The sequence below is a fragment of the Prionailurus viverrinus genome, chromosome D3 (assembly GCF_022837055.1).
Source record: "Prionailurus viverrinus isolate Anna chromosome D3, UM_Priviv_1.0, whole genome shotgun sequence".
NCBI classification, from domain to species: domain Eukaryota; kingdom Metazoa; phylum Chordata; class Mammalia; order Carnivora; family Felidae; genus Prionailurus; species Prionailurus viverrinus.
Genome location: NC_062572.1, coordinates 81,418,368 through 81,436,270, shown reverse-complemented (window position 1 = coordinate 81,436,270; position 17,903 = coordinate 81,418,368). Strand labels below are relative to the sequence as shown.

General features: G+C 38.3%; 1 protein-coding gene across 7 annotated transcripts in view; it reads right to left on the bottom strand.

Annotated features, from left to right (window-relative positions):
• Positions 1–17,691, bottom strand: part of RELCH (RAB11 binding and LisH domain, coiled-coil and HEAT repeat containing) — a 116,978-nt gene extending 99,287 nt beyond the window's left edge. For all 7 annotated transcript variants that reach the window (XR_007145714.1, XM_047827166.1, XM_047827163.1 and 4 more), the window contains exon 1: positions 16,941–17,691. Coding sequence is in view for 6 of the 7 variants with exons in the window: in XM_047827166.1 (XP_047683122.1) it covers positions 16,941–17,469 (529 nt within the window). In the remaining variant the exon portion in view is untranslated. The remainder of the gene's footprint in view (positions 1–16,940) is intronic.
• Positions 17,692–17,903: the final 212 nt, after the last annotated feature.

The following is a 17,903-nucleotide window of genomic DNA, read 5'->3' as shown; positions in this document are numbered from 1 at the left end:
AACACTAGCTCAGCTTTCTACTGTTTCCAAGATAGTACACAACTGCCTAGCTTTCCGACTCCGAAGACACTGTAGGATTTTGCAAGTGTTGGGGCCTTTATTATAAAAATACATTGCTGTTTTCCTGTTTAGGAAACAATAAAAAGAAATGAGAGACTCAAATATTCCAATTAGGTAAAGGCTTAGTGAACTGCACTTAACACTTGAACACCCTTCACACCCTATCACTATCTGTCAGGCACCATCCTAAGTGCAGGGGATTCTGAGTCAGCAAGACTGACAAGGTCCCCGTTCTTAGAGAAAAGTCTACAGTGGAGACGAGAACATTAAGTAAAAAAGAAAATCAATCAATCAATCAATTAACTCCGAGGATCAAAATGGCATAAAGAAAATAAAAGAAGACAAGGCCAGAAGAGTAGGTAGTTGCAGGTTGGGGTGTAATATTAGTGTGCTCAGAGAAAGCCCTTCTGAGGAGGTGAGAATGAGGTAGAAGAGTTTTTCAGACAGACCTGAGTCAGGAACAACAGAGGCTAGTGTAAACAATCTGAAACCCACTGTAAACAGTCTGAATTTTATTTCAAATACAAAGACAAACAACAAAGCATACAATTCTTAGAAAATCATTTTGGCTCATATATTTGGCTTATATATGCCATATGCAAAAGTGGTTTGTAGACACAGCAATTAAGCCAGAGAGTATTATGCTAAGTGAAGTAAGTCAGAGAAAGGCAAATACCATACGATTTCACTCATACGTGGAATTTAAGAAACATAACAAACAAGCAAAGGGAAAAAAAAGTGAGAGAGAGAGAAGCAAACCAAGAAACAGATGTTTTCTGTTGAACAAACTGATGGTTACCAGAGGGGATGGGTTAAACAGTTGACAGGGATTAAGGAGCGGAGCTCACTTGTGATGGGCACTGGGTGTTGTATGGAAGTGACGAATCACTAAAGTCTACACCTGAAACTAGTATTAACTGCATGTTCACTGGAATTTAAATGAAAACGTAAAAAACGATAAAATGAAAATTTTAAAAAGAGGCTATTACAGTCATGCAGGTAAGAGATAATCAGATTTAAGCCGGAAAAGTGGCAGCAGAAATGTGAGAAGTGGTCAGATTCAGTTTACGTTTTTAATGTAGAACCACATGTCCTGCTAATACAACGATGTGGGTTTAAGTAAAAAAGAGAAAACAAAATGACTCCTACAGACTTCATTTATTGAATTTATAATACGAGATACAGAAGGTGAACAGAGGAGCCTCACAGGTTCTGTGTTTTAAGTGCACGGTAGTGGTGGGGGAGAGTCCTTAGCTTTCACCAGATTTGTAAGTATCCCTAAACAGAGAACACTATATAAACATTCTCACTTAAGTGAAGAAATCAAAGCTGATACTTACTAAGGGTGACCTATCTGGCTAATGCAAAAAAGGGAAAAACTAGAGGCTAGGTTGTCTTTTATTAAAATGAGCTGCTTTACGCAGTACTCACTATTTATATTGATGTAAGGAAATAGACCAGCTGTGTTGAGAAAGCACAATATGGACGACTCAATGCAAATTATAGAAACATAGATTTGGACCCCACCTAGGGTTCCCCCATTAAAAAAAAATGTTTTTGTTAAAATAATCTCTATATCCTATGTGGGCTCAAACTTACAACCCCAATATCAAGAGTCACATGCTCTTCAACTGAGCCAGCCAGGCAGGCACCCCCTCATCATCTTCTTTTAAAACAATCAGTACGTGGCAATGATTGAAATGATTTCACTCTTCAAATAGAGCTAGGTCATTATCAATGTGCCTTACCTTTAAATTCCTATTAAGGTGAACTAAGTAAAATTCTATATGTAGCACTCTTCTTAGAACACTGTGTTTGTATCCAGAGAAGCATTTAATTTCCTTATAATTTAATTATACCTGATAAATAATAACTTGCTATTAATTTAAGTTTCAACACAGCATAAACAAAAATGACAAAAACCCCAAAATATTACAGTATCCCTCATTACAGGATAATTTTATGCATGAGCCAAGAAATAACAGCAATAGTAAACACAGAAGTGTCCAAAGTTCACCTTGAAAGGGCACCTGGCTGGTTCAGTTGGTAGAGTATGCTACTCTTGATCTCGGGGTCATGAGTTCTAGACCCATGTTGGGGGGAGAGATTACTTAAAAAAGTTCACATTAAAAATGAGTTGTACTCAGGAACACTACTCAGCAACCAAAAAACAACTAGTGATACGTACAACAACATGAACCTCAGTGCTTTATGCTGAATGAAAGAAGCCTTACACAAGCGTACATACTATAAAATTTCGTTTAAGTGGAGTTTTAGGACAGGCAATAGTAATTTATGGCAGAAAAAAATCATAATAGTGGTTCTTGGAGTGGGGTGCTACCTGGGAAGGAGCATGAGAGAACTTTTGGGGGTGAAAGTAATGTATATATAGGCAGGAGTTTGGGTTATAACAGGTGTATTCTTTGGTTGAAACTCATCAAATGGTACACTTAAGACTTCTATATCTTGGGGCACCTGGGTGGCTCAGTCGGTTGAGTGACCAACTTTGGCTCAGGTCATGATCTCATGGTTTGTGAGTTCGAGCCCTGCATTGGGCTCTGTGCTGACAGCTCAGAACCTGGAGCCTGCTTCGGATTCTGTTGTCTCCCTCTCTCTCTGCCCCTCCCCTGCTCATGCTCTGTCTCTGTCTCAGAAACAAACAAACATTAAAAAAAAAAAGACTTCTATATCTTATTGTCTTTATATCTAGAAAAATAATTCTAGATATTGAGCTCTTATTAATGACATGCATATTAAAGTATTTAGAGGAAAGTATACTGTTATCTGCAGCTTAATTTGAAAAGCATAAAAAATAGGATGCATTTTTGGATGAACAGAGGGTTGAGAAATATCTAGATATGAGACAAAGAAAGTAAAAAAAGGTAAAAATAATAAAATTTGTTACATTAAACACTGCTAGGATCCACTGACTCCTAGATTTTGATATTAGAGTTGTAACACTAGAAAATAGCTATTATTGTCTTAAATGACAAAAAAAAAATTCTTTTAATGTTTTCCCTCTACTGTTTGAAATTAAAGCTTATATGGTGAGAATCTGCCTTACCATGGAGGCTAGTGATACATATTCCTTACACTGCTTTCCAAAATAAGTATATACAGCAATCTAAATTCCATCTGTAGTAATGGCAATGCTTGGTATTATTATTTTTAATCTCACCAATTTAACATACCATAAAAGTATACCTTCCTTAATTATGCATCTCTGGTTCCTGGTGAACATGAACACTCTTTGAAAAAATATATTAGCCATTTACTTTAAGTGAGTGTGCAAATTTTCTATTCACATTCTTTGACCATGTATCTAACATCTAGATTTTCTGATATTAGTTTATCTGGCCATTACTGCCCTAACCAGAAACTCCACTTGAGCACTATATCCTCTACTCTTAGTCACATCTTAGCAACTCATTCTGATCTCTCCAACATGTGTATTATGTATAAAGCATGTATACCCAATAGGATGAACTTTTATCAACCAATATTCTGGTATTGTGACATCAGTCCTCACTGTTTTATTCCTGATTTTCATGGAATGCTAAGGACAATGTTGGTTGTGGGGTGCCTGGGTGGCTTAGTTGCTTAAGCATCTGACTCTTGGTTTCAGCTTTGGTCATGACTTTAAGGTTCGTGCTTCAAGCCCTGCATCAGGCTCCATGACAATAGCATGGAGCCTGCTTGGGATTCTCTCTCTCCCTCTCTCTCTCTGCCCCTTACCTGCTCTTTCTCTCTCAAAATAATGAATAAACTTAAAAAAAAAAAAAAAAGAATGCTGTTGGTTGTTGATTTCAGATCAGTATTTTTTTAATGTTAAGTATCCATCTAATGTTAGTTTTCTAAGTATGTCTTTCTTTTCCTCTTCATATTATGTTTAATCATACATACAGACCTAGGTTAGAGCTGTTTAACCACCATACATTATTTCTCCATTATACTGTTAGTATTTCTCTGAAATTTTCAAAGAACTCCTCTGTATAATGGGAAAGTCCTTGGGGAAAGCAAACATACACACAGTTTTCAAGTTGGCATTATTATGGCCATTGAAAAATATTTTCCAAATGTTTTAGTCCAGGCTAACCACAACTTTATGTTTTCAAAAAAAAAAAAAAAATCTGACACCTGTCTAAATAATAACTAAGATGTCACAAAAGTAAAAATCTCCTAATTCACTTAAATTTGTTCTATTTCAGGGAAAAAAAAACTACTAATGAAGAAAATAATTTCAATTTTGACTGAAATAACCTATAACAAATGTTGTAAAAGTACTTTGGATTTTCAGACTAATAACAGGTAATACTATAGCCTTAAGAGAAACATCCTTCTTTAGATTCAGCCACAATTCTTTTCCAAGGTAAGTGCCTTTCTAAATACTATTAAAAGAGAAAGAGTTTGAAACTTTTAACCTCTTTTATTAAGAAAGAAGCTATCATATTCTAATATGGAGTATGCCACAAAGCATTTCTTCAAATTCTAGGGTTATGTAACTTCTTAATAATTCACTTTATAACTCAAGAAACTGAATGGCTCACAAGTTTCATCATAGTTGGCAAACTGGTAAAACCTGTATGTAGGTTTCAAATTAAGTCTGAGAACTAAATTCATTATACACAGTGTGACTATAAAGCGTGCAGATTAATTTCATAAATCACATATGAAAGTCTCACATATATTTATTTTAATATTTTAGCACTATTGGCAGGATATACTTTTACAACAGTTCGAAAAACTGAAAAGGTATCTTTTATGGAAATTACATAGTACTTTAAAAACTAACTGTAATTAGGGGCACTGGGTGGCTCAGTCGGTTAAGCAACAGCTCTGTCAGCTGTGCTGACAGCTCAGAGCCTGGAGCCTGCTTCCGATTCTGTGTCTCCCTCTCTCTCTGCCCCTCCCTCGCTCATGCTCTGTCTGTCTCTTAAAAATAAATAAACATAAAAAAAAAAAAGAATTAAAAATTTTCACTATATACTCTTCTTTGTACCATCTAGTTTTGTTGGTATTTTGGTATTTTACCCCCAAAGGCATTTAATACTTTTTATAATGTGAGCATTTGATAATTAAAAAGTCATGAAAGTACCCAATTCATAATAAAAGGATAGGGAGAAAAGTATTACCAAACAATTAGCTTTATATTTGAATTCTTTCTGTAAAGGTGGTTTACTGAACCATGCCTAAATAAATCTATGTCATAGTAAATAACAAAGAAATATAAGCTATAGAAATTCAATATATAGAAAAATAATAAATTATCCTTAAACCTGAGGTTGTATATAAACATTTTAATATGTTAACCACTTCGGGGCGCCTGGGTGGCGCAGTCGGTTAAGCGTCCGACTTCAGCCAGGTCACGATCTCACGGTCCGTGAGTTCGAGCCCCGCGTCGGGCTCTGGGCTGATGGCTCAGAGCCTGGAGCCTGTTTCCGATTCTGTGTCTCCCTCTCTCTCTGCCCCTCCCCCGTTCATGCTCTGTCTCTCTCTGTCCCAAAAATAAATAAACGTTGAAAAAAAAAATAAAAAAATAAATTAAGTATGGATCTTACAGATCTGGCAAGGACAAAACTTACATTTATATTTTCTGATCCTCAATTTCTCTCCAATGCTGGGGCTCATTTCACTGACCCCTACGTTCAAAATATTTGAAAACTAGAATATTAGAGATAGTCCAACCCCCACATTTTCACAGATGAGAACATAGAACTATGCATTCATTCAGTATTTAATAATCCTCAGTGGGGAATATAAATTTGGTAAGAGTTGGTCCTTGCCTTAAATAAGCCTGTAAGTCACTGGAATTAAGTCATGTATATAGATAACAATGATACAATCAGATCACTGTATGTTAAAGATTCAATGAATTAATCTGTGAGTAAGGCAGAGCATCAAGTCTCCCAGATTGCAGTCAGCTGTCTTTTTCTCTTTGTCACAAGATTCCACAATGGGCTAGCCTTCAAAGTCACAAGACTAAACCTTAAGAAAAGACTTAAATGCAGAAACTTTATAACAAACTATTTATTTAAGTTAAAACTTCTATAGTGCTGGAGGATTTTGCCCTATGAACGGTTGTCAGGCAAAAAGGAGGGGTATTAATAACTATTATCAGGGGCGCCTGGGTGGCGCAGTCGGTTAAGCGTCCGACTTCAGCCAGGTCACGATCTCGCGGTCCGTGAGTTCGAGCCCCGCGTCAGGCTCTGGGCTGATGGCTCGGAGCCTGGAACCTGTTTCCGATTCTGTGTCTCCCTCTCTCTCTGCCCCTCCCCCGTTCATGCTCTGTCTCTCTCTGTCCCCAAAATAAATAAACGTTGGAAAAAAAAAAAAAATTAAAAAAAAAAAACATTAAAAGAAATTAAAAAAAAAAAACCAAAACCTAGTCAGCTAAAACTAACACCCAAAAAATTCACTATTAAGAGTTTATTAGAGGGCGCCTATGTGGCCCAGTCAGTTCAAGTGTTCAACTCTTGATTTTGGCTCAGGTCACAATCTCATAGTTGTGAGATCAAGCCCTTGGTCGGGCTCTGCACTGACAGCGCGGAGCCTGCTTGGGATTCTCTCTCTCTCCCTATCTCTCTGCCCCTCCCCTGCTGTCATGTAAGCATGCTCTCTTTCTCTCTCTCTCTCAAAATAAATAAGTAAACATTAAAAAAAAAAGACATGCTCCAGGCTGAGCTATAAAATAAAAAATATATATACACACATACATACATATATAAAAATTACGTTTAAGGGACACTGAGTAAACAATGGGAGTACAATAAAAGTTTTGTATATGGACAGCATGGTTGAAAAGGCAGAAAGAAACAAAATGTTAGGAGGAACTTTATTATATATATCCATAATAAAATATTTTAAAATCACTTTTATCATATACTATGCAAAAAAATGGGAAAATATTAAAATTCCTAGATAGGTTTGTAAATTCCCAAACAGGTTTGCAAATTCTTTTTTTCTGTAATATACAATTTTGCTAATAAAAAAAATGTTTGGAAAAAGTTGCTTTAGACAGGAGGAAGCAATTTTAAAAGGTTTCAGCTGGAGTGGCATAAATAAATAGCTTTTAAGATCAAGTAATAATAATGATGGAAGAAGAGATTAAGGGCACATGAACCAGTTAGAAGGTTAAAAATGATGGTCCAGATGTGAGCTAAAGGCCTTAACTAAGGCAGCACACAAGCACAGAACTGAGAGGGTGAGAAATAACAGAAAATATGATGACACTACCTTGAGTGAGCAACCTTATCCACCTACAACAGGACCAACTGGTTACAAAAACAAATGCACATCATTTCTGATTGCTGGGAAGAAAGCTACACCCATGACTTCCATTGTGGTCTTCTCTTCTTTGAGGCTTAGTCATGCTCTGTGACTACACCAGAAACTTGAGATGTAACCATGCAGCAAAACGTCAAGACTGAAAAAGAGAGTATAAATGAATTCGCCCTTGTAAGATTATTTCATTCAGAAGAACCATTAGTGACCATATTGGGCTCTAATGTGAGGCTCAGCCGATCCTGGTCTACAACCCGGATATCCTACAATCACATGTAGGGTATGCAGGTCCTGATATAGATTAAGTGAAGCACTCTGTAACATGGACCTCTTGATGAAATTAAGTGATGCTTTAGGCAGAGTATTCACCTTTGCCTTAGTGTGTGGTGCTACGGTTTGTCACTTTGACCGTTTTTTTTAAATGGTCAATTTTATACTATCTGACCTGCTTTCTGCATTAAGGAGGGTGGCTATTCTGATGGAGTTAATAAGATATACTCTGAATGAATTAAGCTATGTTGCCCAATCATACACTAAAATGACCTAAGAACTCCTGCTGAGCTATTTTAAAGCAGACATAAAACAGCAGTTGTTTGTAATGAAAGGAGTGTAGGCTTTGAAGTTAGTGATCTGGGTTGGAATCCTAGTCCTGCCACTAACTACATGATTTGTGGGAAAATATAACAGGGCACACAAGGAAAGGTAAGGCCCTGTGCCCATCTCCCAATCGGCAATCCTCCTCTGAAGTATCAATCATTGTTTAGCCTCTTTTGTATGTATCCTTTTTTTTTGTATAGACTCTATTTTTGTTTTTTGTTGTTGCTTTTTAAAATTTATGTATTGTTTAATTTACACCCAAGTTAGTTAGCATATGGTGCAACAATGATTTCAAGAGTAGATTCCTTAATGCCCCTTACTCATTTAGACCACTACCCCTCCCCAAACCCGTCCAGCAACCTTGTTTGTTATCTATATTTAAGAGTCTTTTATGTTTTGTCCCCCTCCCTGTTTTTATATTATTTTTGCTTCCCTTCCCTTATGTTCATTTGTTCTGTATCTTAAATTCCTCATATGAGTGAAGTCATATGATTTTTGTCTTTCTCTGACTAATTTTGCTTAGCATAATACCCTCTAGTTCCATCTCCGTAGTTGCAAATGGCAAGATTTCATTCTTTTTGATTTCCAAGTAATACTCCATTGTTTGTATGTATCCTTTTAAATTATGCTAGGCATATGCAAATATCTTTTTTGTACATAAATGGAAACATATACACTTGTTATTAATTTATTCAATTTATAATAGAACTTGGTGATCATTCCACATTAGCACATATAGACTATTCTGTTTTAATTAACCAATCTTTACTGTTGATATTTAGGGTTTTTTAAATCTTTAATACTTTTACCTATAAATGATATTTAAAAAATGACGGTTCAATTGTTTTAATGCTAACAAACATATATGTCTATAATAAATTACAGAAGTAGAACTGGAGATTAAGGAATATGTTTTTTTACAAAGTGATCGATATTGCCAAGTTACTTTCCAGAGTATCAAACCAACAGTGCATGAGTCCATATTTTGTGTTCCAGCCTTCGTGTCACACATATTTTTATCAAAACTACAATCAGAAGAGAATATTGCTTGTAGAAAAAACTTGTTGGGAAGAGTCCAGTGAGACCATAGATTCAAAAATTACCTATCAATACAGGCTACCTTTTTGATACGGACCTCTTATTTAAAGGTTTAGGAGATGGGGCACCCGGGTGGCTCAGTCAGTTGAGCGTCCAACTTCAACTCAGGTTATGATCTCCCAGTTTGTGAGTTCGAGCCCTGTGTCGGGGTCTGTGTTGACAGCTCGGAGCCTGAAGCCTGCTTCAGATTCTGTGTTTCCCTCTCCCTCTCTCTCTGTCCTTCCCCCTCTCACACTCTGTCTCTCTCTCTCAAAAATAAATAAACATTAAAAATAAATAAAAGGTTAGTAGACAAAAATCAGTATTCTTACTATTATGACGTACTAAAGGGCACAAAATGCAAATATTCATCCTTAAGAACACTGATAAAATGGACTAGAGATTTTGGTGATACATTCGTAATTCTCATCATTCCACCTTACATTCTTTGGTTAACTCTCCTTACACATCCATCTCTGACAAAAAAAAAAACAAAAAACAAAAAAGTTTTAATTCTTGGGGCACGTAGGTGGCTCAGTTGGTTAAGCATGTGACTCTTGATTTTGGCTCACGTCATGATCTCACTGTTCTCGTGAGATCGAGCCCAGCGTCCGCAGAGCCTGCTTGGGATTCTCTCTCTCCCTCTCTCTCTCTTCCCTTCCCTGTACACACACACTCTCTCTCTCTCAAAAATAAATAAAGAAACTTAAATTTTTTTTTTCAATTTTCACCATGATGGTAAAGAAAGTCTTTAAGAAAAATTAGAAACTTTAAGACTGTTGCTAGGTCCTTTTCTTTTCCTTTTTTTTTTTTTTATGTTTATTTATTTTGAGAGAGAGGCAGGGGAAGGGGAAGAGGGTGTGCTGCAGAGAGAGAATCCCAAAAGGCTCCACGCTGCCAGCCAGAGACTGACGCAGGGCAGGGCTTGACCCCACCGACCAGGAGATCAGGACCTGAACCAAAATCCAGAGTCAGAAGCTCAACTGACAGAGCCACACAGGTGCCCTGCTAGGTCCTTTTCTAATGGTAATTCTACTTCCATACACACGCACAGAATATTTACAAGACACCCCGTGCAATGCAATAAAAAACTTTGGTATAAAATAGTTTTCTTCACTTGACACATGCTAAATATATCTTAAAAGAGATCTGTATCAACACTATAATAAGAATTATAAACTGATTCTGAAGATTTCCTTTCCAAACAACATTGATCCTCAAGGTCACAAATGGCAACAGGACATTAAGAATAGATAAACTGGTACACAGGTACCAATAGTTGGTGAGCAAAAAATGATTTTTTTACGGTTATTTTGCAATTTCAACTAATAGATGATATTCAATATAAAGTAACAAAAAAGTAGACAAGTGCCAGACATGTAAGAAGAAATAACTTACTCCAAACAAAACAAAATAAAACTAATGTAAATCTCCTCAAATCAAAGAGGCACAGAGTTCAAAATACGGACAAATAGCACAACACTATTTACTTAAACACCAACAGCATATTTTTAGTATAAATAACTTAGAAACCATAATTTATCATCAAATCTCAGTACTTATAGGTAGAAGCCAGTAAAAATAAGCCGTTAATATTTAAGACCTTTCTCGGTATTTGTAATTTTTAGACCAAGGTAAATGTTTTTCATCAAAAAATCATGGGGGAGGGGTGCCTGGGTGGCTCAGTCGGTTGAGCGTCCAACTTCAGCTCAGGTCATGATCTCCTGGTTCTTGAGTTCAAGCCCCGTGTCCGGCTCTGTGATGACAGCTCAGAGCCTGGAGCCTGCTTCAGATTCTGTGTCTCCCTCTCTCTCTGCCCCTCCCCAGTCATGCTCTGTCTCTCTCTGTCTCTAAAAAATGAATAAACGTTAAAAAAAAAAAAAAACACACACAGGGGAGAGAAGCATAGTTAAAAGCCATACAAAAATGGGGCACGTGGGTGGCTCAGCCAACTTCTACTCAGGTCATGATCTTGTGGTTTGTGAGTCCAAGCCCTGCATCAAGCTCTGTGCTGACAGCTCGGAGCATGGAGCCTGCTTCGATTCTGTGTCTCCCTCTCTCTCTGCCCCTCCCCTGCTCACACTCTGTCTCTCTCTCTCTCTCAAAAATAAACAAACATTTAAGAAAAAATTTTTTAAAGCCATATAAAAACAAATTAACCAAACTTAGTCTTTGACCTAAAAATACTAAGCAAAATGAAAATTATATTAATTCTAGGTTTTTTTCCAATCAAGTTTAAAAAAAAAAACCACGTATACATTCTGAAGATCACTAACTTTCTTTTTGAAAAATAGAAAGTATAATTTCAATTTCTGACAGAAATAAGGTCTGCTTTCTCTGATTAAAATCCCTATCTTGTTTCCTTTCAGCCCAAATACCACAATGGCTTGAAATATCATACTGCATTTTTACAAGTACCCAAATGGAATCACTTTATTTAGTGGAGAGCCAGATAATGGTAAACATGGTCCCAGATGTTTTAAATAAGGCAAAATATAAAATAAATATTATCTTTCCTTTACTCTCACTTCCTTTTTCTTTTCCTCACTCACGATAAAGAGTCTAAATATGGCCAAATAATAAAGTTACTATTTATTCAAAATTCCACTTTCTCCACAAATACCATTTCATCATCACAATCAGCAATAATTTTTCTATATCTGAATGTTTACACTATTATTTGTGTCACTGTTCTATAGCTTTTTCATGTGTTAGTCCTGCTGCCTTTTCACCAAGAACATAAGCTCAAGGACCTGCATTAAACATCTTTTGGATTTCCACAATCCTAACTGATTATACAATTTAAAAAATACATTGATCAACATAGGATATTGAATAGCAACTATATTCAAGTCACCGTGCTAGCCAGTGAGACTATGTGACTACTTTTGATACAAGAAAGGCATTGGCAAGAAAAATGCCAGTTATACAACAGATAAATTTAGGAATGTATATGGTCTAGACAATAGTGGAAAGTCTCATTCGCTAAAAGCAGTGAAACTAATAAGTTATTTTATTGAAACAGTTTGGAAATATTTTAGCAATATTTACTGATATTTTCTCTCAGAAGCCAGAGGAAGCACTAAACCCAATTTCATCCTAACGAGGGAGGAAGTACTTTGTAAAGTGAAAAAGATGGGAACGTTGGAAGACTGTCATCATGACAGCTTAGCATTGGTGATACTGAAAAAGAAATACTGAACACAGTGAGATATGCACTCTGAGAATTCTGAGAAAAGACAGGTAGGATCATGAAACAGAAAACTTTGAAAAGGAGGAAAATGACTCAAGAGAGCTATAGACTCACAAGTGAAATTATCACAATCATAAATGACTGCCTCTTGACAAGCTACCTTATTAAAACTTGAAGACATGGTAGGGTGGCTGGGTGGCTCAGTCGGTTGGGAGTCCAACTTCAGGTCAGGTCATGATCTCGTGGTTTGTGGGTTTGAGCCCTGGGTCGGGCTCTGTGCTGACCGCTCGGAGCCTGAAGCCTGCTTCGGATTCTGTGGCTCCCTCTCTCGCCCCTCCCCTACTAGCACTCTCTCTCTCTCTCTCTCTCTCAAAAATGAACATTTTAAAAAAATTAAAAAAAAACCTTGAAGACATGGTAAATACAGAATAAAAGAAATCCATTACTGACAGGCATTAAGTCATTTGTCTTCTCCATCTGATCACCTACTGTCTCTACTAAATAAAAAAAAAAAGTTGGGCTCATCTCTGAAATTACAGTCCGATTTCGATCAGTGCTCTAAAACTTCAAAGTGGAACCAGCATTCCTCTGGCAAAGATACTACAATCTGCTCAGTGTTAATCAATGACATTGCCATAATTTTTATCTTGCAATCTAACTGAAAAGCAAAACAATTACTAAATGGAAGTTTATTCTGGCCCAATTGGCAAAAATACAGAGAAAAAATATAAATGGTGTGTGTCTGTTCAAACCATAAAATTCTTCTACTATTTGAATGTTTTACAAACATGGATTACTCTTTCAGTCAAGAAAAAAGATTAAATACAGTATGAAGACTTCTTTAAGTATTTTAAAAGCACTATCATACTATAATATTTACCTAAGGTCAACAGACTTCTAGGTAAATAATTCAGTAAATCTTGCAAAATTAAACTGTTTTTAGACATCAATGAAAGAAACTACTTTTGGTTACATATTTAATATTCCAAAGTATGATAAATTTTCAGATTGATATATATCAATCAAAATATATACAAAAAAGAAAAATAACTTAATGTTTTAGATAATCCAAACTATCAATTTTTACACTGTATAATCAACCAAAATGTTCTTATTGAGCTTTATAAAGTCATAATCCAGTTAGCAATAATCAACACACTAAACTTGAACATAGGGGATCTTTAAAAAACAGGCAGTAGTCCAATCCTAAAGGAACACTTATCCTCTGAATTCCTAAAATATAATCTGTGCATTCCAGAGCTTAGTCAAAATCTTCAAAACATGGTACTAAGCACAGTCTTACAGACTTACTTTAGCATTTATCTATTTTCTAACTAGATTAAGAAATTTATAGGCACTGATATTTTGATATATACAACGCATTTGTATTTAAACTGTACTAAAGCTTGTGCTATGTTTGCACATTTATAGAAAGAATATTTAAGAAATAGTTCTTTTTTTTATAACCTTAATTGAAGTGCAGTCCTGCCATCACAGACCTAAATGCAAAAGCTAAAACCATAAAACTTCTAGAAGAAAATGTAGGAGAAAATTTCTGCAACTTTGGGATTGGCAAATATTTCTCATTAGGACACAAAAATCATGAATCATTAAAGGAAAAACTTGATTAACTGGACTTGGAAGAAATTTAAAAAATGACATGCAAACCATACTGGGAAAAGTATTTGCAAAACACATATTAATAAAGGACTTGGGTCCAGAATATATAAAGCCTAATTTAAAAATTCAGTTAAAGACATGAACAGACATTTCCCACAAAAGAAAATATACTAATGGCAAAAAGCTCAGGAAAAGGGAGTTCAGCATCACTAGTTCTCAGGGAAACAAAAATTAAAACCACAATGAGGGGTGCCTGGGTGGCTCAGTTGGTTAAGCGATCAACTCTTGATTTCAGCTCAGGTCGTGATCTCAAGGTTCCTGGGCTCCAGCCCCATGTCTGTGCTGACAGCAGGAGCCTGCTTGGGTTTCTCTCTCTCCTTCTGCCCCTCCCCTGCTCTCTCTCTCAAAAATAAATAAATAAACATTTGGGGAAAAAGAAAAAAAAAAACAACACAACACATGCGATACCACCAATCTCTCATAGAAGAAGTTAAATAAAAAGCCTGAAAATAGTGTTTAGGGGATGTGGAACTCTCATACACTGGTGATGGGAATTCTAAATGGTACAACCACTTTGGAAAACAGTTTGACAGCTTCTTATAAACTTAAGTATATAGTAACTATATGACCCAACAATTGTATTCTTAGGTATTATCCAAATGAAATGAAAATATGTGTTTATGCAAAAAGAAACCATACAGGAAAGAATATATGCGCTCCATGATTCCATTTATATGAAATTTTAGAGCCGGCAAAACTTATGTATAGAAGTGGTTCCTAATCTGGGGAATTTTGGCCTCCCATTCCCTGGACAATGCTGGAGACATTTTGGTTGTCACAACTTGAGAGATGGAGTAGGAATGGTTGCTACAGGCATCTAGTGTGGAAAGAGAGGCCAGAGATCCTGTTAAACATTCTAGAATTATCAGGTCCAAAATTTTGATAGTGCCCAGGCTGCAAAACTGTTATATAGTGATCAGTGGAGGTCTAAAGGTGGGACTGGGGATATAATGCAAAGAAATATGAAGAAATTCTGAGGATGATAAAAATGTTCTATATTTTAATTGCAATAGTGATTCGTTTTTCAAAACTCATCAAACTATACACTTTAAAATAGGTGCATTTTGTTGTATGCCGTCTTACATCAAAGTTGATGATAAAAAAGTGCCTGTCAAATAACATAAAGCTATACAAAATAATTTAATCCAATGTTAGTTTTTTAATATATATGAATGGAAAAGACAGGAAAGGCAAATATCATTGGTGAGATTACTGATAATTTTTACTTTTTTCTTTTTTGTTCATGTCCTTTGTATTCACTTGAAAATACTACTTAGAGTTTAAATCAAAAATACAACTTTTTTTAAAAATGTTTATTCATTTTTGAGAGAGAGAGAGTGAGCGTGAGCAGGGGAGGAGCAGAGAGAGAGGGGGACAGAGGCTCCGAAGCAGACTCTGCTCTGACAGCAAGGAGCCCGATGTCTGGCTCGAACCCACGAACCATGAGATCATGACCTAAGCCGAAGTCAGATGCTCCACTGATTGAGCCACTCCGGCCCCCCCTAAATATAACTATTTCTATATACAGAAAGTTTTAAAGAGAAATTTTCACTAGTAACAGTGATATCAAGCTGCAATAAGGTAGGCTAAGAAATTCTTTCAACTAGAACGAAGTCACAAAGCAAAGAATAACCTATTTCATTATATTAACAGAGTGGAAAAACAGCAGATGTAATTAAGTTACGTTCAACAATAGGCTAGGGACTATGCAAAGTGTGAAGGGTATAAAGAGGTCCCTCAAGAAGTACCTATCTAACGGAGAAAAATGATGCTGTCAACAAACCAAATACAAAACAATTAAAGACCACAGTTTACATATGCAAATAGTACAATGAAACAAGCCACTGAGGGGGGGAAAAAAAAGACACAAGCAACTAAACATGGGGGGGGGAGGAGGGGGAAGCATTTACAAAGAAGACATTTAGGCCGGCCGGCAACGAGAACAGCTCTTCCTGAAAAGAAGATTATCCTACATACTGAGTAAGGAAGTTGTACCTACTGAGAAAATTTCGTATCAAAGAGAGAAATCTGCCTGGGATTTACCTTGATGGAAAATGCACCCTTTGCACCTGCACCGTGTCTAGATTTGGCAACAGAATTCTCTGGCACCATGCGGACGGAGAGGCAAAACAATCAATTGCGCTGCAGTTTAAAAATCGTACATTTAACCTTTCTTAGTAAATTCCAGTTGGCCTCACCTGACACACTAAAACTTCTCACACCATTAGTAAGGGAAAATCTAAGTTGCCTGCCGGAAGAGGATACCGGTAATGCAGAATACATCCTCGAGAGTAGGTTTTCAGGCCCTAAGAAACGCTTATAAATATACGCCAGGTGGGGTAAACAATTACTTTATCGTGCTAAGAATTTTTATAACTTGGTAAAAAGGTAAATTCCTACGTTATGCAGAGAAAAAAAAGCCTGCGAGGTGGTGGCATCACGAGATAGACTACAGGCAGAACTCCACCGCCCTGCTCTTTAGATTTCTCGCAATTTTGGAAACTACTGAAATGTAAGGCATCGAAATGGAATTGAATGGACTTAGTTAAACAGAACACATTTTGTGCGGCAGGAAATCCAATTTTTGAGTGCGAAGGCCATTCCAAACACAAAGGGTCTTTAGAGGATCTGACTTTGCGGAGAGAACATTTCCTATTCCTTGCTCTCGCTTGACTTTGAGTCAAAGACTTACTGCGCGCAATTTAAGAAACACAGTTTCCTGGTAGTGGTGATTCAGGAGATTAGAGGAAAAGGGAAAAAATGACTAAGGCGATAAGCCAGTTTGCAAGGGAGCCTTCTGTAGCCCCGTAACAGCCAGTGAACTGGAAACTGGGTATTTTAGAGACCGACGCCAACAGGGGAACCCAGGAGCAAATGCAAGACCAGCCCAAGGTTGGAGGCACACAAGAGAGAAGAGTCGCCGCCAGATCCTTTTGCTTCCACCGCAAAGACCCCCACCCTTTCCAGCTCTCTCTCTACAACGTTTCTAATGCTCACTACCTGCCCGACAATCTCAACCACCTCGCCAGAGACACAGGCTGCGTTCACTTACTGAGCTGTCCCCCGCCAGACGTCGTACTCGGTTCCCGACCTCCTGCGCCTCCAATGCCAGCTGCTCCAGGGATCCCCGGCGCCCCCATCCCCGGCGGGGTCCCACTCTGCCTCTCGAAGTTGCCTGGATTGGAGAAGTAGTCGCGCAGCCGAGGCAGTTCGCGGCCACTCTCTAACAGCTCGGTGTGCAGCTCCAGAGCAGTCAGCAAGTATTGATCGCGCAACAGCTGAGCCGCGATCGCGTCAATGGACAAGCGGGCAGGGGTCTCCCCACAGCCCCCCAGTGCCACCGCAGCCGCCGACACCTCCCCGGGGAGCCCTGGCCGCGCACTGCTCCCTAAGGCCACGGGATCCTGGGGCGACAGCGAGTCCGCAGAGCCAGGATCTAGGCCGCTCCCGGAACCCAGCCGAAGTCCTGCCCGCCGCTCCTCGGTCGCCGCTACCTCGTCGTCGTCCTCGTCCGAATCGCTGAGGAATGGATTCACACCGCCGCCACCACTGCCACCACCTCCAGGCGCCATCGCCGCCATCTTATCCTGTCAGGACTGTGGGCGCCTCCCCGACTGGCTCTGACAGGCCTCAGCCTCAATTCCCCCTAAGCCGCAGCGGGCACTGCGCACTACCACAACCTTGGCCTGGCCACGTCCCACCTCCCCACCCGGAGACTAGGAGGAGACTCTGAGGCAGGAGGTCCGGATGCAGCAGCACCCGCTGCCTCAGCCACTGCTGCACCAGCAGCCGGGCTCTGCAGGCGTCTTCCTGGTCTTCAGTCTCGCGAGAAAGAGTGCATGTCCTGCCCCTCGCCCCGCCCCAGCCCCGCCCCAGCCCCGCCCGTTCTAACGCCAGAGAGCAAAGATTGAAAGGCCCGCTCCCAACTCAAAGGCAAAACTCCGCCCACACTCCTGTTTGATTGGCCAGAGGAGGAGGGAGGGACTGGAGTTACGAAGGACGGGCCCTAGAATTA